Source organism: Hippoglossus hippoglossus, chromosome 19 (genome assembly GCF_009819705.1).
Source record: "Hippoglossus hippoglossus isolate fHipHip1 chromosome 19, fHipHip1.pri, whole genome shotgun sequence".
Classification (NCBI taxonomy): domain Eukaryota; kingdom Metazoa; phylum Chordata; class Actinopteri; order Pleuronectiformes; family Pleuronectidae; genus Hippoglossus; species Hippoglossus hippoglossus.
In genome coordinates this window covers 322,501-345,014 of record NC_047169.1, presented here as the reverse complement: position 1 = coordinate 345,014, position 22,514 = coordinate 322,501, and the positions used below count along the sequence as shown (strand labels likewise).

The following is a 22,514-nucleotide window of genomic DNA, read 5'->3' as shown; positions in this document are numbered from 1 at the left end:
CGTGTCTCATGTGTCTCACGTGTCTCATGTGTCTCACGTGTCTCACCTGTCTCACGTGTCTCACCTGTCTCACGTGTCTCATGTGTCTCACGTGTCTCACGTGTCTTCATTGTCTCATGTGTCTCACGTGTCTCATGTTTCTCACGGGTCTCACGTGTCTCACGTGTCTCACGTGTCTCATGTGTCTCACGGGTCTCATGTGTCTCATGTGTCTCACGGGTCTCATGTGTCTCAAGTGTCTCACGTGTCTCACGTGTCTTCATTGTCTCATGTGTCTCATGTGTCTCACGTGTCTCACGTGTCTCATGTTTCTCACGGGTCTCACGTGTCTCACGTGTCTCATGTGTCTCACGTGTCTCATGTGTCTCATGTGTCTCACGTGTCTCATGTGTCTCACGGGTCTCACGTGTCTCATGTGTCTCACGTGTCTCATGTGTCTCACGTGTCTCACGTGTCTCATGTGTCTCACGTGTCTCACGGGTCTCACGTGTCTCATGTGTCTCACGTGTCTCATGTGTCTCAAGTGTCTCACGTGTCTCACGTGTCTCATGTGTCTCACGTGTCTCCATACACTCCACGATCCCTCCTGCTCAGACTCTGTAAATGACGTCAGTGTCCATCACTGATCGTACTAAACGTACAAATTGTGAAATAAAACAGACGAGCTTCTGTTTCTTCAGATTCTTTATTTCAGGAAGATTTTGAATCGTGAAATTTATCAATAAGTTTCCTTTCATATGAAAACTGTCGTCACGGATTCTCACTGATTCAAACTCATGAGTCAATTACTGATCAAAACAAAGGTAGAATAAGTGTCTGGATCTTTCTTCTTCTTCTTCCTGGTATAAAAATAAGATCTAAGTGCTTCAGCACTTTAATACTGTCTCTGCTTCAGCGTGTTCACAGCTCAGGTGTCAGCGCACGTCATCACGTGCACAACTCTCCAGAAACATTTCAACAAACAAGAATCAAATCATCAGCTGCTGCTTTTAACGCTAGATTCATTTAATCATAAAACACCAAGTCATACTCAGAGTCACCACTAGAGGGGGCAGCTTTCTATCTTTTCACATGAAAATATACTTTTATTTGCACATGAAAAATGATCAAACGTTGGTTTATTAATAAAAACAAAATGTGACAACGTTGGATGGAAGCGATGAGGAAACTGAACCTTCATCATTTCAACAACATTATGTTTGAATCACTTCTTCTTCTGTGGTTTAACGGCAGTGACGGGAGTATCACTCTAGTTTCATTAACATGTTTCTGTTGACGTCTGGTGGCGACTTGATGTTTTACATTTCATCCGTGTAGCTGTACGACTCGCTCTGACATCATGGTTCCAAAGATTTTCACAAAGTAAAATGAGCTTTCTTGTATTTATTAAATTAAAGAAAAAGAGAAAATTATCTCAGAGAATTTGTCTCATATTTTCAGGACGAGTCATAAATGTCTCTGACGTCATGTTCATCAGACCAGAACGTCCAGGGACCACAAGCGTGTCCCCACGTTAGAATCCCAGACTGTCCGCGTATCAGTCGCATCTTCACAGACAAACTAAACTTCTCATTTCACAGAATTTTGAATGATTTAAAATCCAATGAGACTAAAAGCAGTGAAATGATCTGACGAACACAAGAGAGACAGTTAAAAGATGAAAAGATAACACGAGGCAGGCTTATAGAAAAAGATCAAACAAAAGAAATGTGACGATTCAGTTTAGAACAAAAACAAAACCTGCAGCCAATCAGAGGCCGACTATCAAAATCACCTCAGATACGAACGAACATGATTCAGGTCAAATCAAAGAGGAATGGCAGAAATAGAACAAATGAAGTAAAGAACGTGAGGAATTTATTTCACTGACGAGTCCGACACATTTTCAGCAGCGGTTTTCAAAAGGTTGTTTTATCCCCCTGTTGGATAGAAGGTGCATCGCTCTGTTCTGCTTTTGTTTTTACAGAAACAAGCAGTGGATGTTTTTCACTCTGATTGACGACTGATGTTTGATTTAGTTTAGTCAGCGATAAACGTTAAGTGAACTGATTTGAAATGAGAACCTGTTGAAAAGACACAACAGTGTGAACGCAGCCTTGGCTATGTGTGTTTTTACTCTTTGGAAACCGCGGCTCTAGAAAACGCCGTATCCGTCGGCGTGGCGTGTTGCCACAGCGAAGGCGGGGTAGCCGTCGTAGGTGGTGTAGGCCGTCAGGTCCTGACCCAGAGAAACCGCCTGCTTCAGCTGGGAGGCGACCGCAGACGACGCCGGACTCGCCAGAGTGTAGCCTGAAAGAGACCAAACCAAAACTCACAACATCTAAAATAAAATATCCGATGTGACAAACACATGTACGAACTTTTCACTTTGTCAACAACTTCAAAAAGATTCATCTTCAGGCTCAATAATACTTTCATATACTATACACTTTACTGTACTCTATAGAGACTACATATTCTACTGACTGTATACATCTACTTTTATATACTATACCATACCACACTATACTATACTAGACTACACCTTACTACACTACATGCTATACAGTACTACACTATATACGATACTAGTACCAACAGTGACATGAGGTGAAACACTAAGATGTCTCACTCTGTTTGATTTGCTGAAGTTGCAGAAACTGTTCACTCGTGGTTGTACACAATTGTTACAGAGTGGTGGCTCCTCTGTCGCACACTATCTCTGATGTGGTCAGTCTTTGATGAGTGAAGCGTTTTGTTTTGTGTACGGACCTTCACATACCTGGGAAGGCTACTGAGGCCACAGCGGCAGCAGTAGCACAGCTGGTGTCAGCGGCGCCCTCTGTCTGCAGACCCAGAGTCTGCAGGGTGTGCTCAGCTGCATGGACTTTAGCTTCTTCTACAGCAGCACACAGTTTAGCAGGGGTGAAGGGATGACTGCAGGCGGACAGAGATAGTAAAGTTACTACGAGTGCATGAGGTAAGAGTAGTAACTGCAGTAACAGTAAGAGTAGTTTTTGTACACGCTGGGATACTGTGTAGCCAGAGCTGGGACAGTGATCTTGTAGAGGAACAGTTGTCTCTGGTCTGGACCGATGGCAGAGTGGAGCTGATACACTGGTTGTCCCCAGTTGTTCTTCTGACACAGCTCCTCCAGAACCTGGAGACACCAACAACACCACATGTTCTGCTTCCACTAAAGTCACTGTGAAGTGAGTCATCACACCAATCACAGGATCTTTGTTCTGACGTCAGGACTGTGTTTAAACCACAGACTGTAAATAAAGATGGACGACATGACAGCTAGATCGCCCCCTGGTGTCTGGCTGCAGTATAGGTCATAAACCTCCTCCTCCTCCATGTTAGCAGATGGGACATGGACCAAACAAAAAAATCGAAGTAGACGTTAAATAAATGTTTAAAGATGTTTCTGTCGTTTCAGCTCGTTCTCATCTCTCTGATGTTTGTTCAAGTGTTTCTGATCAGTTTGGTTTGAATCAGTTATTTGATGATATAAAAACAGGCTGAGACGTGATGATTGACAGCTGACACTGACTCCTGATTGGACAAAAGCATGTATGGGCGGGACCTCGCTAGCACGGCTCCGCTCGACAATCACTACTGCTCAGACTCTGACTGTAAATGACGTCATCACCACAAGATGGCAGCGTTTGTTTTTGAGATATTTTATTTCTTTAGAGGAAGTGAAGACCTGTCGTCGTCTTTATTTACAGTTATTGATCGTCTGTATAGTAAAGTTATTTCTGATTTGCTGGTTGTCGGTGTCTCGTTACCTGTGGAGCAGGTTTGATGGCGGCTGCCTTCAGGCTCATGGGGGTCAGCTCCATGCCGGGCAGCAGGTCGTACAGCTTCTCCTCTGCGTGCTTGTCTATCTTCAGCCCATAGGAGGCGCTGCCAGCGCCACCACCACCTCGGCTCATGGCTCCTCCCCCGGCAGCGTAGGCCAAGTAGCCCCGCCCACCCAGCCCCCGCACCCCCGCAGCCCCTACAGGTACAGTCATGTAAATTTCTACAGGAGATCGAAAAGGCAGTGAAATCAATCAAATCACCGGAAATCAACCCCGGAAGAAGAATCACACATTCAGACAATGATTCAGTCAGAGTGAACAGGTAGATTGGTCGCCATGGTAACACAGCTTCACCTCACGACCCAGAGCTCACACCATAGTGGTAGTCATGGTAACCATATGATTCATTTTCCACTTACATTCATTAAATTGTTTTTGGTTGTAATCATTTCTGATTGAATCGATCATATTTGATTTTTTATTTTTGAGTTTCAAGATCATGAAAATCTTTATATACAGTCACTGATCATTTTACTTCATCAACATTTTGTGTTGAAGATCAGATTTTGTGTTTTTCAGTTTTTAAAACATTAAAAAGGAAAATAAATAAATATTAAAAACACGATTTGAGACGAGCTCAGACTCGGAGAAGTTCATCTCTGTGAACTCAAGAGATTCTGTGAGTTTTCATGAAACATTGTTTCTGAGCTTGTCTCTTTAACCAGAGTCATATTCAGCTTCTTCGGTTTAGTCCTCGTCCACATGTTCACAGGTATTTATTCAAAGAATCTCTGTCCACTGTCAAGAGCTGTCAACAGGGGGCGATATAACTTAAATCAACTTTAAACACCTGTGTGCGAGTGGACGGGTCCAAAGACTGAGTGACACAAAGTTTTCCCCCCCTCACCTCGAACAGATGGCGTCCTGATCAGACCTCGACCTCCAACGTGAGCTTTGGCTGCCGGGAACCGAAACTGACCTGGAATGGCAGCGTAGGCCTGGGGGGCATAAAACACGGGTGCACCGAGATACGCCGCCGAGGGGTCGTACACCTGCAGCACCACAAAAACATGGGATGTCATTTATTGGTAAGTTCTAAAACCAAATCTTGTTGTTTTGATTTATTTAGGCTGCTGTCGCTCCTCTGTATGATGCAATGATTCTAAGTGTCCACTAGATGGAGAGAGATGTTTATTCCTGAGGCTGCTACATCATCAGCTCGTCTTTAACCTTCACATGTTTCAGTTTCAGCAAGTTCATGCAAGTTGACTGGAGTCGTGGCGGCTGTACTTTGAGGCCGAGTCCACACGGCGGCACCGGAGGTTAAGAGCTCGTACTTCCTGTTTTACTTTGAGTTTGTGGTGCGTTCAGGGTCTTACCTGTCCCACGGTGTAGGCGGTGTAGTCGGTCTGCAGCAGAGAGCTTCCCCGTCCTCCCGTCCCTCTGGTGTAACGAACGTAACTGTCCTTGTCCACAGGCTTGGCCAGACTCACCTCGATGGGAGACCCGTCCACCACCTGAAGCGGGAACAAGAACAACACAGTTTAACGCCTCCTTTTCAAAAATCCATGTGATGAATGTGACAATGTGAGATTCTGATGGACCCTGATGGACCCTGGTGGACTGTGATGGTCTGTGATGGTCTGTGATGGACTGTGATGGTCTGTGATGGTCTGTGATGGTCTGTGATGAAACCTGATGGACTGTGATGGTCTGTGATGGTCTGTGATGGTCTGTGGTGGACTGTGATGGACTGTGATGGTCTGTGATGGTCTGTGATGAAACCTGATGGACTGTGATGGTCTGTGATGGTCTGTGGTGGACTGTGATGGACTGTGATGGTCTGTGATGGTCTGTGGTGGTCTGTGATGAAACCTGATGGACTGTGATGGTCTGTGATGGTCTGTGGTGGACTGTGATGGACTGTGATGGTCTGTGATGAAACCTGATGGACTGTGATGGTCTGTGATGGTCTGTGGTGGTCTGTGATGAAACCTGATGGACTGTGATGGTCTGTGATGGTCTGTGGTGGACTGTGATGGTCTGTGATGGTCTGTGATGGTCTGTGATGAAACCTGATGGACTGTGATGGTCTGTGATGGTCTGTGGTGGACTGTGATGGACTGTGATGGTCTGTGATGAAACCTGATGGACTGTGATGGACTGTGATGGTCTGTGATGGTCTGTGATGAAACCTGATGGACTGTGATGGTCTGTGATGGTCTGTGGTGGACTGTGATGGTCTGTGATGGTCTGTGATGGTCTGTGATGAAACCTGATGGACTGTGATGGTCTGTGATGGTCTGTGATGGTCTGTGATGAAACCTGATGGACTGTGATAGTCTGTGATGGTCTGTGGTGGACTGTGATGGACTGTGATGGTCTGTGATGGTCTGTGATGAAACCTGATGGACTGTGATGGTCTGTGATGGTCTGTGGTGGACTGTGATGGTCTGTGATGGTCTGTGATGGTCTGTGATGAAACCTGATGGACTGTGATAGTCTGTGATGGTCTGTGGTGGACTGTGTTGGTCTGTGATGGTCTGTGGTGGTCTGTGATGGTCTGTGATGAAACCTGATGGACTGTGATGGTATGTGATGGTCTGTGGTGGACTGTGATGAAACCTGATGGACTGTGATGGTCTGTGATGGTCTGTGGTGGACTGTGATGGACTGTGATGGTCTGTGGTGGACTGTGATGGACTGTGATGGTCTGTGATGGTCTGTGGTGGTCTGTGATGAAACCTGATGGACTGTGATGGTCTGTGATGGTCTGTGGTGGACTGTGATGGACTGTGATGGTCTGTGATGAAACCTGATGGACTGTGATGGTCTGTGATGGTCTGTGGTGGTCTGTGATGAAACCTGATGGACTGTGATGGTCTGTGATGGTCTGTGGTGGACTGTGATGGTCTGTGATGGTCTGTGATGGTCTGTGATGAAACCTGATGGACTGTGATGGTCTGTGATGGTCTGTGGTGGACTGTGATGGACTGTGATGGTCTGTGATGAAACCTGATGGACTGTGATGGACTGTGATGGTCTGTGATGGTCTGTGATGAAACCTGATGGACTGTGATGGTCTGTGATGGTCTGTGGTGGACTGTGATGGTCTGTGATGGTCTGTGATGAAACCTGATGGACTGTGATGGTCTGTGATGGTCTGTGGTGGACTGTGATGGACTGTGATGGTCTGTGATGGTCTGTGATGGTCTGTGATGAAACCTGATGGACTGTGATGGACTGTGATGGTCTGTGATGGTCTGTGATGAAACCTGATGGACTGTGATGGTCTGTGATGGTCTGTGGTGGACTGTGATGGTCTGTGATGGTCTGTGATGGTCTGTGATGAAACCTGATGGACTGTGATGGTCTGTGATGGTCTGTGGTGGACTGTGATGGACTGTGATGGTCTGTGATGGTCTGTGACGGTCTGTGATGAAACCTGATGGACTGTGATGGACTCTGATGAACTCACAATGCTGATTTCACAATTTACCAAAAAGTGGCTAAAAAAGGCAACATAATTCCATCCATCTGTCCGTCCATTCGTCCCTCGTCAGGGCTTACCACTACAGTTTGTGTGATGTGCATGTTTGTGATCAGCGTCTCCTTGACATCATATATACAACATCCCATGAGTGAACTTGTGATTGGTTATAGCGGCTGACCTTTCCGTTTAGAGCATTGATGGCGTCGATGGCGTCTTCTCTGTGTGTGAAATGGACGTTTTCATTTTATCAGTTTATTTGATCCATTTTCAAGAAGACATCAATAATTCAGGTTGTATTGTGCAACAGTTTTATTTCCTTATGATTTATTAGATCTTGATCATTTATGTTTCAATAACATTTGACAATCATGTCTTTTTTTAATCTGTTCCATTGCTAAGATATAAAAATGAGTTTTCACTGTTTTGTGACAGGAATTTAAAAATGTCTATTATATCATATTTGTTTAGTGGATTATACATTTATCACTGAATAACTTTATTTGAAAAACCTCAAATGTGAGAAAACAGTCAAAACGCTTTGTACAGATCTCGTGTTAATTCTGAAAGTTTTTTTTCTATTCTAATCAAATTTCTACTGATGTTTTTTCCAGGATCAGAAACAAAGTCTGACATATTCGTAATATTAGTAATTTTTTATCTGCATTTATTAACGATATTGATCGATTATCGGTCCACGTCCATCTGCATAGTGTATATTCTCTCAGTGAGAGTTTGGAGATGATGTAGCTAATGTAGCTAATGCAGCTAATGTAGATAATGCAGATTATGCAGCTAATGCAGATAATGTAGCTAATGTAGCTAATGCAGATAATGTAGCTAATGCAGCTAATGTAGCTAATGTAGCTAATGCAGCTAACCATTAACAGTAGCATTGGTTCATATTGTATAAAAACACGTAGCTGAGCTGAGTCAACATCAGCTGAGGTGACGTTAGGGACCTGCCTTCAGTTGAGTGTGTTTGGGCGATTTGTTGAACAAACATGTTTTTATTTCAACGTACGTTGTTCTCCTCAAGCGTTTAACATAATATTTGTTTCTCTTCGCTATCCGTCCAAAATCAACTTTTTCTTTATTTCATTACTTTCTTTGTCGTTTCTTTAAATATTTAAACAGGAATCTTAATAATGACATTTCCATGGACACCAATATGGTTATTATAATATAGACTATTGACCTTATTCTGAATAAGACTTTATATTTATGATGTTACCATGAGTTTTTGACATTACATTTCATTGAGCTGACCCTTTTATCCAAAGCGACTCACAATAAGTGCATCAACCACGAGGGAACAAACCAGAACAACAAGAATCAGGAAAGTACCATTTCTTCAAGAAAGACAAACTCCAAAGTTCTATAAGGAAGTGACATCTAAGTGCTACTAAACTGTTAGTTTAAACTTTTATTCAAGCTTTAGTCTGAAGAGAAGTGTCTTCAGTCTGGAGGAAGATGTGTGGACTTTCTGTCCTGATGTCCATGTGGAGCTGGTTCCACCGTTTAGGAGCCAGGACAGGAAACAGTCCTGATGTAGTTGAGTGACAGCTGTCCCTCACAGTGAGGGAGCAGCTGTCCCTCGCAGTGAGGGAGCAGCTGATTGGCCGATGCAGAGCGGAGTGGACGGGCTGGGGTGTAACATTTGACCATGTCCTGGATGTAGACTGGACCCGATCCGGTCACAGCACGGTACCAAGTACTAGTGTTTTGAAACGGATGTGGGCAGCTACTGGTAACCAGTGAAGGGAGCGGAGTGGTGTGAGTGAACTCAGGTTAAAGACCAGTGGAGCTGCTGGTTTCTGGATGAGCTGCAGAGGTCGGGTGGCAGCAGCAGGTAGACCTGCCAGGAGGGGGGGGCAGTAGTCTAGGTGTGAGACGACCAGAGCCTGGACCAGAGCCTGGACCAGAGTCTGGACCAGAGCCTGGACCAGAACCTGCCTTCTCACTCAGAAGGGGACGTATTCTCCCGATGTTGTGCAGCATGAATCTACAGGTCTACTGGTCTGTTAGTGTTCTTAGGCCGACACAAGAGGCACTTGTTTATTCTGTTGAACGTGTTGTTGCAGTGATGTTGGCAGTGAGGGAGAGTCGACTGTCGAGTGTCACACCCAGGCTCCTAGCAGTCTGGGGGGGGGGATATTGTAATTCTCCATTACAATAATATGTGGTGGTTTGTTTACATATGAGACGTCACAGAGTCGTGTGCAGATAAAAGACGAGAAGGAGAAACAGCAGTTTATCTGTTTCCTCTGAAGGTGAAGACGTCTCTTCAGTTTGACTCACAGGTGAGTTCACACAGGTGAGGGGAGACAGGTGAGGGGAGACGGGTGAGGTGAGACAGGTGAGGGGAGACGGGTGAGGGGAGACGGGTGAGGGGAGACGGGTGAGGGGAGACAGGTGAGGGGAGACGGGTGAGGTGAGACGGGTGAGGGGAGACAGGTGAGGGGAGACGGGTGAGGGGAGACGGGTGAGGGGAGACGGGTGAGGGGAGACAGGTGAGGGGAGACAGGTGAGTTCACACAGGTGAGGGGAGACAGGTGAGGTGAGACAGGTGAGGTGAGACGGGTGAGGTGAGACAGGTGAGGGGAGACGGGTGAGGGGAGACAGGTGAGTTCACACAGGTGAGGGGAGACAGGTGAGGGGAGACAGGTGAGGGGAGACAGGTGAGTTCACACAGGTGAGGGGAGACAGGTGAGGGGAGACAGGTGAGGTGAGACGGGTGAGGTGAGACAGGTGAGGGGAGACGGGTGAGGGGAGACGGGTGAGGGGAGACAGGTGAGGGGAGACAGGTGAGGGGAGACGGGTGAGGGGAGACGGGTGAGGGGAGACAGGTGAGGGGAGACAGGTGAGGGGAGACAGGTGAGGTGAGACGGGTGAGGTGAGACAGGTGAGGGGAGACGGGTGAGGGGAGACGGGTGAGGGGAGACAGGTGAGGGGAGACAGGTGAGGGGAGACAGGTGAGGGGAGACGGGTGAGGGGAGACAGGTGAGGGGAGACAGCTGAGGTGAGACAGGTGAGGTGAGACGGGTGAGGGGAGACGGGTGAGGGGAGACGGGTGAGGTGAGACGGGTGAGGGGAGACAGGTGAGGTGAGACGGGTGAGTTCACTCATTGGTTGACTGTGTTTTTGTTTTATTTTCAGATAAGTCCAGTTTCAGCAGAAATCTGTTTGTCATGGAAGTTTCCTGGAAGCTGGTGAAAGGAGAAGTCAGGCAGCAGCTGATGCATCAAGGAGACCAGAAGGTGAAACAATATACAAACACTAACCAGAGGTGGGAGGTAACGAAGTACAAATACTTCGTTCCTGTACTTAAGTAGATTTTTCACATATCTGTACTTTACTTGAGTATTTATTTACCGACCTCCGGACTCTTAGGGCCTCGCGCTGCCCCCCCCCCCGATGGCAAACACGGCGGCGTGTTTGCCGTCGGGGGGGCAGCGCGAGGCCCTAAGAGTCCGGAGGTCGGTCGGGCTGCTTGGTCGAGCGGGGTGGAGCAGGCTGGTCCGGTGATGATCCCTCCGCAGGTGAAACCTTCAGAAACCTTGTTCAGAGTTTAACTTCCTCTAGAGAGTGAAGTTTGATCGTCTTCAGCTACACTCTGGTTGATCAGTGTTCTCAGGCAGACACACGAGGCACTGGTTCATTCTGTTGTGTTGCTTCTTCGTTGTCCCCAGAAGTTCAGATGCACTAGTCCATTACTATTTGAACCTCAGCATCTGGGGTTCAGAATTTGTAAAATTATACAGTATATGTAGATTTTTGTTATAATTAGTAGAAATAAAGCCTGAAGAGAATAATTTTTTTTTTTTTGTGTCTGTATAGACTATAAAAAGCACTTTGCATTTTTAATTTTGGTACTTGTACTTTTACTTTTGATACTTAAGTACATTTAATATGAGCTACTTTAAGACTTTTACTCAAGTCATTTTCTTACGGGTGACTTTTACTTTTACCGGAGTCACTTTCAGGGAAGATATCTGTACTTTTACTCAAGTACTTTATACACCACTGATGGCTAGAGAGTAACATGAGCAACTGTCTCCACCAAGTCTGAAGATGTCTCCCACAGCCTCCCAGTATATCTCCCTCACCCTGCGTCACCCATGAAGGTCCCTCTCTCTGTTACATGGAGGTGTTTGCATTCTATTGGACAGTTCAGTGTAAAGTGTGTGTTCATGAATCACATTGTGTCCTCACGTCTGGTGAAACACACAAAGAGTCGGTGTCTCTGTCTGGAGCCTCTGAGTTAGATCTGAACGTCCCTGAGTGAAGACACTACAATGTCCTGTTGGTCCTTTATCTATAACCTGACCTGGGTTCTGCTCAGAGAGAGAAGGAGGATCTGTGGAACCAGACAGGCTCTATTCTCCTGTACAGATAGAATATACACTATACATAATATATAGTGACATATACAGTTATGTGGGATGTCAAAAATTCCTCAACACTGATGATGAAGGTGAGTGAACAGATTATTTCTCCTCAATTCTAATGTTTCTACGGTGGCTCTGAATGGACAAGTTTTAATCTGAGCCACTAGATGTCGCTGAACACGACTTAATAGAAAATAACTTAATGTAAATGTCTCAACTTTATAACAACTGAACTTAGGGGAGGTCAGGACCAGGTCTGGACATAAACCTCGGTCGACCATCAGTTGTTCTTTTCTGTACTTCATACGTGTTTTATAAGCGTGTTTCATGCATGTTTTATGCGTGTGTCATACGTGTTTTATAAGCGTGTTTCATGCATGTTTTATGCGTGTGTCATACGTGTTTTATGCGTGTGTCATACGTGTTTTATAAGCGTGTTTCATGCATGTTTTATAAGCGTGTTTCATGCATGTTTTATAAGCGTGTTTCATGCATGTTTTATGCGTGTGTCATACGTGTTTTATGCGTGTGTCATACGTGTTTTATAAGCGTGTTTCATACATGTTTTATAAGCGTGTTTCATGCATGTTTTATGCGTGTGTCATACGTGTTTTATGCGTGTGTCATACGTGTTTTATAAGCGTGTTTCATGCATGTTTTATAAGCGTGTTTCATGCATGTTTTATAAGCGTGTTTCATGCATGTTTTATAAGCGTGTTTCATGCATGTTTTATAAGCGTGTTTCATGCATGTTGTCATACTCCACTCAGGGAACATGTAATCTTCTGTTGTGTTGTTGTCGAGAGGTTTGTGAGCTGTGGCTTTGGGGACAAACTATGTGGATCTTTATCTTGATAAGCTCCACCTCTGTTGACTGTGACCACACCCCCATGACTCAAGAGGTCAAAGTATTGAAAACATCTGTTCTGTTCCAGCTGTTTCAAGTCGTCCTCCTCCTCCTCTTGGCTCCAGCGTTGATCAGCTGCCGTGTCGCAGAATATCCGACTGACTGCAGCCAGATCCATGAAATCGGAGATTACCACCAGAGCGGCTCCTACTCAATCCAGCCTGCAGGAGAGAACCTCCAAGTCGAAGTACGTCCACTTGTGTTTTTATTATTGGACAGAAACATGTTCACCTCTCATACGTAGAATCATTAAAGCAACATGTCACCGATACTGATCAACAGCACCCCCTGCAGCCACATGAGGGGATTGATGCTGTTCAGAATTCTTCATATTTCAAAGTTTCCTGCTGAATCTTGGAGATAAACTCTGGTTTTTAATAACTTCAGAGTGTTTCTAACTGATCTCAGTTCAGCTTCACTCTTCACCTGCAGCTGGTTGTGACAGTTGAAGCTGACTCTCAGTCAGTTCTTCTCACAGGAGATGGAACCCACTCAGCAGAGTTACAGAGAACAGACGTTCAGGGAGAGAAGGAGGAAACTTCCTCATGTTCACACTAAACATCAGACTCACTCTCATCCAGCTGATGTTTCAGGAGGAAATGTTTAAATGAAGCAGATTCGATTCTTGCATGATCACTCGTATCAGATGAATCTCTGGGCTTCTATTGGTCAGTGTCACCTAACGTGTTGAAAGTGAAAAAGACGTGAGTGAAACATTTGAATTGATCACATGTACTGATGTGTTGCAGGTGTACTGTCAGATGAGTCCAAACCAATCAGCCTGGACAGTGAGTATTTTTACTGACTTTCAATAAGCGTCAAATCAGTCAGATTCATATTCCACTGTTTACCTGCTCAGGTGATTCAGACCAGGATGGATGGAACCGTCAACTTCTACCGGCCCTGGATTCAGTACAAGGTCGGCTTTGGTTCTGTGAGGGGAGAACACTGGCTCGGTGAGAAGTGGAACCACAGGAACAGCTGAGAACTGTTAATACACAACCCCCTTCAACTGTGTGTGTGTGTGTGTGTGTGTGTGTGTGTGTGTGTGTGTGTGTGTGTGTGTGTGTGGTCACAGGTCTGGACAACCTCCACTATCTTACCTCAGGACCCACGAAGTTTGAGTTACAGGTGGACATGGAGGACTTTGAGGGAAATAAAGCGTCCGCGCATTACAGGATGTTCTCCGTCGACTCTGAGTGTAACGGATACAACTTGAGAGTGTCTGGATTCACAGATAAAGGAGCAGGTAAGTGTGTGTGTGTGTGTGTGTGTGTGTGTGTGTGTGTGTGTGTGTGTGTGTGTGTGTGTGTGTGTGTGTGTGTGTGTGTGTGTGTGTAACATTTATCATCTTTCATTCGGGAAAATAAAAATGTTTTTGTTCTTTTGTTGAGTCAAAAGAAAACTATTTAAAATCTTTTCCATGGACACTCCTCCTGAGAGACGGCATCGAACCGAGACAGACAGAGACAGACAGAGACATGTTTCCTTCAGACAAATCCCTCGTTGATTACAGATATTTTCAGTCTATAACACTGTGTCTTCTCTGTGTCCTCTCTGTGTCTTCTCTGTGTCTTCTCTGTGTCTTCTCTGTGTCCTCTGTGTGTCTTCTCTGTGTCTTCTCTGTGTCTCTGTAGGAGACTCCATGATGACACACAATGGCATGAAGTTCTCCACCTTTGACAGAGACCAGGACACAGTGCCTGAGAACTGTGCCTCAACCTTCATGGGAGGTTTCTGGTACAACAACTGTCACCAAGCAAACCCTAATGGGGTTTACCGCTGGGGACAGGAGAAGACTCCCTATGCTACTGGAGTTATTTGGTTCACTTGGAAAAAAACCTATGACTACTCTGTGAAGTCCATCGTCATGAAGGTCCGTCCTGTGCAGCCTGAGTAACTTTCCAGGAGCAGCAGCAGACCAGATGTTGATCTGTCTCAACATCTGTCGCTTTCATCAGTCAAAGTCAAAAGAAATCACACGTTTGAACCCTGATGTCAATCATCGCCTGCTGCATGTCCTCAATAAACGAGACGCAAAAAATCTGATGTGACTTTGTCTCATGTGTCTTTTCATTTGTTTCATGTGTCTTCATATGTCTCATTCATGTGTCTTCATATGTCATGTGTCTTCATGTGTCTTCATGTGTCTCACGTGTCTCACGTGTCTCACGGGTCTCACGGGTCTTCGTGTGTCTCATGTGTCTCATGTGTCTTTTCATGTGTCTCACGTGTCTCACGTGTCTCACGGGTCTCACGTGTCTCACGTGTCTCATGTGTCTCATGTGTCTCATGTGTCTTTTCATGTGTCTCACGTGTCTCACGTGTCTCACGGGTCTTCATGTGTCTCACGTGTCTCATGTGTCTCACGTGTCTCATGTGTCTCATGGGTCTTCATGTGTCTCACGTGTCTCATGTGTCTCATGTGTCTCACGTGTCTCACGTGTCTCATGTGTCTCATGTGTCTCACGTGTCTCATGTGTCTCTTGGGTCTTCATGTGTCTCACGTGTCTCACGTGTCTCATCTGTATCACGTGTCTCACGTGTCTCATGTGTCTCACGTGTCTCACGTGTCTCATGTGTCTCATGTGTCTCATGTGTCTCACGTGTCTCATGTGTCTCATGGGTCTTCATGTGTCTCATGTGTCTCACGTGTCTCACGTGTCTCATGTGTCTCACGTGTCTCACGTGTCTCATCTGTCTCACGTGTCTCACGTGTCTCACATGTCTCATGTGTCTCATGTGTCTCACGTGTCTCATGTGTCTCACGTGTCTCATGTGTCTCGCGTGTCTCATGTGTCTCACGTGTCTCATGTGTCTCACGTGTCTCACGGGTCTCACGTGTCTCATGTGTCTCACGTGTCTCATGTGTCTCACGTGTCTCACGGGTCTCACGTGTCTCACGTGTCTCACGTGTCTCATGTGTCTCACGTGTCTCCATACACTCCACGATCCCTCCTGCTCAGACTCTGTAAATGACGTCAGTGTCCATCACTGATCGTACTAAACGTACAAATTGTGAAATAAAACAGACGAGCTTCTGTTTCTTCAGATTCTTTATTTCAGGAAGATTTTGAATCGTGAAATTTATCAATAAGTTTCCTTTCATATGAAAACTGTCGTCACGGATTCTCACTGATTCAAACTCATGAGTCAATTACTGATCAAAACAAAGGTAGAATAAGTGTCTGGATCTTTCTTCTTCTTCTTCCTGGTATAAAAATAAGATCTAAGTGCTTCAGCACTTTAATACTGTCTCTGCTTCAGCGTGTTCACAGCTCAGGTGTCAGCGCACGTCATCACGTGCACAACTCTCCAGAAACATTTCAACAAACAAGAATCAAATCATCAGCTGCTGCTTTTAACGCTAGATTCATTTAATCATAAAACACCAAGTCATACTCAGAGTCACCACTAGAGGGGGCAGCTTTCTATCTTTTCACATGAAAATATACTTTTATTTGCACATGAAAAATGATCAAACGTTGGTTTATTAATAAAAACAAAATGTGACAACGTTGGATGGAAGCGATGAGGAAACTGAACCTTCATCATTTCAACAACATTATGTTTGAATCACTTCTTCTTCTGTGGTTTAACGGCAGTGACGGGAGTATCACTCTAGTTTCATTAACATGTTTCTGTTGACGTCTGGTGGCGACTTGATGTTTTACATTTCATCCGTGTAGCTGTACGACTCGCTCTGACATCATGGTTCCAAAGATTTTCACAAAGTAAAATGAGCTTTCTTGTATTTATTAAATTAAAGAAAAAGAGAAAATTATCTCAGAGAATTTGTCTCATATTTTCAGGACGAGTCATAAATGTCTCTGACGTCATGTTCATCAGACCAGAACGTCCAGGGACCACAAGCGTGTCCCCACGTTAGAATCCCAGACTGTCCGCGTATCAGTCGCATCTTCACAGACAAACTAAACTTCTCATTTCACAGAATTTTGAATGATTTAAAATCCAATGAGACTAAAAGCAGTGAAATGATCTGACGAACACAAGAGAGACAGTTAAAAGATGAAAAGATAACACGAGGCAGGCTTATAGAAAAAGATCAAACAAAAGAAATGTGACGATTCAGTTTAGAACAAAAACAAAACCTGCAGCCAATCAGAGGCCGACTATCAAAATCACCTCAGATACGAACGAACATGATTCAGGTCAAATCAAAGAGGAATGGCAGAAATAGAACAAATGAAGTAAAGAACGTGAGGAATTTATTTCACTGACGAGTCCGACACATTTTCAGCAGCGGTTTTCAAAAGGTTGTTTTATCCCCCTGTTGGATAGAAGGTGCATCGCTCTGTTCTGCTTTTGTTTTTACAGAAACAAGCAGTGGATGTTTTTCACTCTGATTGACGACTGATGTTTGATTTAGTTTAGTCAGCGATAAACGTTAAGTGAACTGATTTGAAATGAGAACCTGTTGAAAAGACACAACAGTGTGAACGCAGCCTTGGCTATGTGTGTTTTTACTCTTTGGAAACCGCGGCTCTAGAAAACGCCGTATCCGTCGGCGTGGCGTGTTGCCACAGCGAAGGCGGGGTAGCCGTCGTAGGTGGTGTAGGCCGTCAGGTCCTGACCCAGAGAAACCGCCTGCTTCAGCTGGGAGGCGACCGCAGACGACGCCGGACTCGCCAGAGTGTAGCCTGAAAGAGACCAAACCAAAACTCACAACATCTAAAATAAAATATCCGATGTGACAAACACATGTACGAACTTTTCACTTTGTCAACAACTTCAAAAAGATTCATCTTCAGGCTCAATAATACTTTCATATACTATACACTTTACTGTACTCTATAGAGACTACATATTCTACTGACTGTATACATCTACTTTTATATACTATACCATACCACACTATACTATACTAGACTACACCTTACTACACTACATGCTATACAGTACTACACTATATACGATACTAGTACCAACAGTGACATGAGGTGAAACACTAAGATGTCTCACTCTGTTTGATTTGCTGAAGTTGCAGAAACTGTTCACTCGTGGTTGTACACAATTGTTACAGAGTGGTGGCTCCTCTGTCGCACACTATCTCTGATGTGGTCAGTCTTTGATGAGTGAAGCGTTTTGTTTTGTGTACGGACCTTCACATACCTGGGAAGGCTACTGAGGCCACAGCGGCAGCAGTAGCACAGCTGGTGTCAGCGGCGCCCTCTGTCTGCAGACCCAGAGTCTGCAGGGTGTGCTCAGCTGCATGGACTTTAGCTTCTTCTACAGCAGCACACAGTTTAGCAGGGGTGAAGGGATGACTGCAGGCGGACAGAGATAGTAAAGTTACTACGAGTGCATGAGGTAAGAGTAGTAACTGCAGTAACAGTAAGAGTAGTTTTTGTACACGCTGGGATACTGTGTAGCCAGAGCTGGGACAGTGATCTTGTAGAGGAACAGTTGTCTCTGGTCTGGACCGATGGCAGAGTGGAGCTGATACACTGGTTGTCCCCAGTTGTTCTTCTGACACAGCTCCTCCAGAACCTGGAGACACCAACAACACCACATGTTTCTGCTTCCACTAAAGTCACTGTGAAGTGAGTCATCACACCAATCACAGGATCTTTGTTCTGACGTCAGGACTGTGTTTAAACCACAGACTGTAAATAAAGATGGACGACATGACAGCTAGATCGCCCCCTGGTGTCTGGCTGCAGTATAGGTCATAAACCTCCTCCTCCTCCATGTTAGCAGATGGGACATGGACCAAACAAAAAAATCGAAGTAGACGTTAAATAAATGTTTAAAGATGTTTCTGTCGTTTCAGCTCGTTCTCATCTCTCTGATGTTTGTTCAAGTGTTTCTGATCAGTTTGGTTTGAATCAGTTATTTGATGATATAAAAACAGGCTGAGACGTGATGATTGACAGCTGACACTGACTCCTGATTGGACAAAAGCATGTATGGGCGGGACCTCGCTAGCACGGCTCCGCTCGACAATCACTACTGCTCAGACTCTGACTGTAAATGACGTCATCACCACAAGATGGCAGCGTTTGTTTTTGAGATATTTATTTCTTTAGAGGAAGTGAAGACCTGTCGTCGTCTTTATTTACAGTTATTGATCGTCTGTATAGTAAAGTTATTTCTGATTTGCTGGTTGTCGGTGTCTCGTTACCTGTGGAGCAGGTTTGATGGCGGCTGCCTTCAGGCTCATGGGGGTCAGCTCCATGCCGGGCAGCAGGTCGTACAGCTTCTCCTCTGCGTGCTTGTCTATCTTCAGCCCATAGGAGGCGCTGCCAGCGCCACCACCACCTCGGCTCATGGCTCCTCCCCCCGGCAGCGTAGGCCAAGTAGCCCCGCCCACCCAGCCCCCGCACCCCCGCAGCCCCTACAGGTACAGTCATGTAAATTTCTACAGGAGATCGAAAAGGCAGTGAAATCAATCAAATCACCGGAAATCAACCCCGGAAGAAGAATCACACATTCAGACAATGATTCAGTCAGAGTGAACAGGTAGATTGGTCGCCATGGTAACACAGCTTCACCTCACGACCCAGAGCTCACACCATAGTGGTAGTCATGGTAACCATATGATTCATTTTCCACTTACATTCATTAAATTGTTTTTGGTTGTAATCATTTCTGATTGAATCGATCATATTTGATTTTTTATTTTTGAGTTTCAAGATCATGAAAATCTTTATATACAGTCACTGATCATTTTACTTCATCAACATTTTGTGTTGAAGATCAGATTTTGTGTTTTTTCAGTTTTTAAAACATTAAAAAGGAAAATAAATAAATATTAAAAACACGATTTGAGACGAGCTCAGACTCGGAGAAGTTCATCTCTGTGAACTCAAGAGATTCTGTGAGTTTTCATGAAACATTGTTTCTGAGCTTGTCTCTTTAACCAGAGTCATATTCAGCTTCTTCGGTTTAGTCCTCGTCCACATGTTCACAGGTATTTATTCAAAGAATCTCTGTCCACTGTCAAGAGCTGTCAACAGGGGGCGATATAACTTAAATCAACTTTAAACACCTGTGTGCGAGTGGACGGGTCCAAAGACTGAGTGACACAAAGTTTTCCCCCCCTCACCTCGAACAGATGGCGTCCTGATCAGACCTCGACCTCCAACGTGAGCTTTGGCTGCCGGGAACCGAAACTGACCTGGAATGGCAGCGTAGGCCTGGGGGGCATAAAACACGGGTGCACCGAGATACGCCGCCGAGGGGTCGTACACCTGCAGCACCACAAAAACATGGGATGTCATTTATTGGTAAGTTCTAAAACCAAATCTTGTTGTTTTGATTTATTTAGGCTGCTGTCGCTCCTCTGTATGATGCAATGATTCTAAGTGTCCACTAGATGGAGAGAGATGTTTATTCCTGAGGCTGCTACATCATCAGCTCGTCTTTAACCTTCACATGTTTCAGTTTCAGCAAGTTCATGCAAGTTGACTGGAGTCGTGGCGGCTGTACTTTGAGGCCGAGTCCACACGGCGGCACCGGAGGTTAAGAGCTCGTACTTCCTGTTTTACTTTGAGTTTGTGGTGCGTTCAGGGTCTTACCTGTCCCACGGTGTAGGCGGTGTAGTCGGTCTGCAGCAGAGAGCTTCCCCGTCCTCCCGTCCCTCTGGTGTAACGAACGTAACTGTCCTTGTCCACAGGCTTGGCCAGACTCACCTCGATGGGAGACCCGTCCACCACCTGAAGCGGGAACAAGAACAACACAGTTTAACGCCTCCTTTTCAAAAATCCATGTGATGAATGTGACAATGTGAGATTCTGATGGACCCTGATGGACCCTGGTGGACTGTGATGGTCTGTGATGGTCTGTGATGGACTGTGATGGTCTGTGATGGTCTGTGATGGTCTGTGATGAAACCTGATGGACTGTGATGGTCTGTGATGGTCTGTGATGGTCTGTGGTGGACTGTGATGGACTGTGATGGTCTGTGATGGTCTGTGATGAAACCTGATGGACTGTGATGGTCTGTGATGGTCTGTGATGAAACCTGATGGACTGTGATGGTCTGTGATGGTCTGTGGTGGACTGTGATGGACTGTGATGGTCTGTGATGGTCTGTGGTGGTCTGTGATGAAACCTGATGGACTGTGATGGTCTGTGATGGTCTGTGGTGGACTGTGATGGACTGTGATGGTCTGTGATGAAACCTGATGGACTGTGATGGTCTGTGATGGTCTGTGGTGGTCTGTGATGAAACCTGATGGACTGTGATGGTCTGTGATGGTCTGTGGTGGACTGTGATGGTCTGTGATGGTCTGTGGTGGTCTGTGATGAAACCTGATGGACTGTGATGGTCTGTGATGGTCTGTGGTGGACTGTGATGGACTGTGATGGTCTGTGATGAAACCTGATGGACTGTGATGGTCTGTGATGGTCTGTGGTGGTCTGTGATGAAACCTGATGGACTGTGATGGTCTGTGATGGTCTGTGGTGGACTGTGATGGTCTGTGATGGTCTGTGATGGTCTGTGATGAAACCTGATGGACTGTGATGGTCTGTGATGGTCTGTGGTGGACTGTGATGGACTGTGATGGTCTGTGATGGTCTGTGACGGTCTGTGATGAAACCTGATGGACTGTGATGGACTCTGATGAACTCACAATGCTGATTTCACAATTTACCAAAAAGTGGCTAAAAAAGGCAACATAATTCCATCCATCTGTCCGTCCATTCGTCCCTCGTCAGGGCTTACCACTACAGTTTGTGTGATGTGCATGTTTGTGATCAGCGTCTCCTTGACATCATATATACAACATCCCATGAGTGAACTTGTGATTGGTTATAGCGGCTGACCTTTCCGTTTAGAGCATTGATGGCGTCGATGGCGTCTTCTCTGTGTGTGAAATGGACGAAGGCGTAGTCTCTGATCTTCTTCACTCGCTCTACTGCACCTGCAACACAAACCCTCTTCTGTAAAAGCATGTCTTTATCTTTTTCTTCAATCTGAGGCTACAAGCTTCAACCTGGAGGATCCAGTTAGAGTTAAAGAGCCGGTTTTAATAGACAGTTCTGTGGTTTTTGTCCTTTTAGCTTGGACTCCCTCATTTTACCAAAACCACCAGTTCAGTTTTACATTTCTTTTCCTTCTGGGTGCATTCAAAGACAGTTGGACATCCGGGCTTTAAAGTCGACATTGTGTTTTGTAATGATTAGTACCTGGTTTGAGGCTGTTGAACTCCTTCTCGATTGTCTCCTCTGTGGTCTGCAGCATCAGGTTCCTGACGTACAGTATCTTGACAGTTGCCATGGTATCCTCATCAACCTCCACCTCCGGCTCAGCCCAGTCCACGGCAATGGCATGACCCCACAGCTGAATACGACCTGAGACAAAAAGATAGGTGATTCTAAAGAGCTTCAGGAGGTTTGAATCTCTTTATGGTTTTTTACAATGTTTATCTTATCACAGCCGTCCCAACTCTTCCATTGGTTACTGACTGAGTGACGCAGGCTCTGATTGGCTGCTGATAAGTTGTCTTAGTCCGTCTCAGGAGACTTTGACATTGTTTATGATGTTGAGTTTTATGAGTTTGACACTAAGGGGGTAATGTTGGTACGTTGGCTGTTGTTTGATGTGTTGATTCTATCACTGAACCACAGTAAATCATCGGTTTCTCCTAAAGCTCAAATTCAGGTTTTAGTTCTCAGAGATAAAGAAAACCTGTTGACAGGTGTAAGAAAAATATGTTTAATGAGGGAGAACTTTTGAACAGATGCAAACAATGAGTTCTATTCAAATCGTTTGGAAAATGAAATTGATGAGGAAACTGATTCAGTCTCTACCTGGCAGCAGTTTGCGTCGAGCCATGGCAGCGGCTCGGTGGCTCTCATACTCCACGAAGGCGAAGCCTCGGTTCTTGGATTTGTCGGCGGCGCTGGGGTACACGATGACGTCAATGACCCCTTCGGTGACCTTCCTCATCTCCGACAGGATCTCCTCG

The 22,514-nt window shown here is 45.3% G+C and overlaps 3 protein-coding genes across 7 annotated transcripts in view; 1 reads left to right on the top strand and 2 right to left on the bottom strand.

The window, feature by feature from the left end:
- Window positions 1-666: 666 nt before the first annotated feature.
- Window positions 667-7,513, bottom strand: LOC117753392 (APOBEC1 complementation factor-like; the record flags this gene model as incomplete). Its single annotated transcript, XM_034571469.1, has 7 exons — window positions 667-2,289; window positions 2,762-2,916; window positions 3,003-3,139; window positions 3,774-4,009; window positions 4,696-4,840; window positions 5,168-5,305; window positions 7,460-7,513. Coding segments are annotated over 7 exons (1,020 nt in total), but the record flags the coding sequence as incomplete, so codon positions are not given.
- A 1,973-nt stretch (window positions 7,514-9,486) lies between these two features.
- Window positions 9,487-14,625, top strand: LOC117752823 (microfibril-associated glycoprotein 4-like). 5 transcript variants are annotated; one of them, XM_034570484.1, is made up of 7 exons: window positions 9,488-9,581; window positions 10,438-10,538; window positions 12,605-12,763; window positions 13,326-13,364; window positions 13,436-13,532; window positions 13,655-13,825; window positions 14,214-14,625. In XM_034570484.1, exons 2-7 carry the CDS (start codon window positions 10,470-10,472, stop codon window positions 14,474-14,476), a joined length of 798 nt encoding a protein of 265 aa, XP_034426375.1. In that variant the 5' UTR covers window positions 9,488-9,581; window positions 10,438-10,469; the 3' UTR covers window positions 14,477-14,625. The 5 variants fall into 5 exon arrangements, with proteins under 5 accessions (XP_034426377.1, XP_034426375.1, XP_034426376.1 ...); XM_034570482.1 differs by having other exon boundaries at window positions 9,496-9,581; window positions 10,426-10,538; XM_034570483.1 differs by having other exon boundaries at window positions 9,568-9,595; window positions 10,426-10,538.
- A 989-nt stretch (window positions 14,626-15,614) lies between these two features.
- a1cf (apobec1 complementation factor) overlaps window positions 15,615-22,514 on the bottom strand; it is a 12,633-nt gene continuing 5,733 nt past the window's right edge. Inside the window, 10 exon segments of the mRNA XM_034570447.1 lie at window positions 15,615-17,237; window positions 17,710-17,864; window positions 17,951-18,087; window positions 18,722-18,880; window positions 18,882-18,958; window positions 19,646-19,790; window positions 20,118-20,255; window positions 21,370-21,467; window positions 21,733-21,897; window positions 22,357-22,514. The exon segment at window positions 22,357-22,514 is cut by the window's right edge and continues 81 nt beyond it. Coding sequence (XP_034426338.1) covers window positions 17,083-17,237; window positions 17,710-17,864; window positions 17,951-18,087; window positions 18,722-18,880; window positions 18,882-18,958; window positions 19,646-19,790; window positions 20,118-20,255; window positions 21,370-21,467; window positions 21,733-21,897; window positions 22,357-22,514 — 1,387 coding nt within the window. The 3' untranslated portion in view covers window positions 15,615-17,082.

Bases quoted from the DNA above. Each gene is read 5' to 3' on its own strand.
- LOC117752823 (XM_034570484.1), top strand. From the start codon at position 10,470: ATGGAAGTTTCCTGGAAGCTGGTGAAAGGAGAAGTCAGGCAGCAGCTG. The intron at 10,539-12,604 runs GTGAAACAATAT...GTTCTGTTCCAG, and splicing joins TGCATCAAGGAGACCAGAAG to CTGTTTCAAGTCGTCCTCCT. The intron at 12,764-13,325 runs GTACGTCCACTT...GATGTGTTGCAG, and splicing joins GAGAGAACCTCCAAGTCGAA to GTGTACTGTCAGATGAGTCC.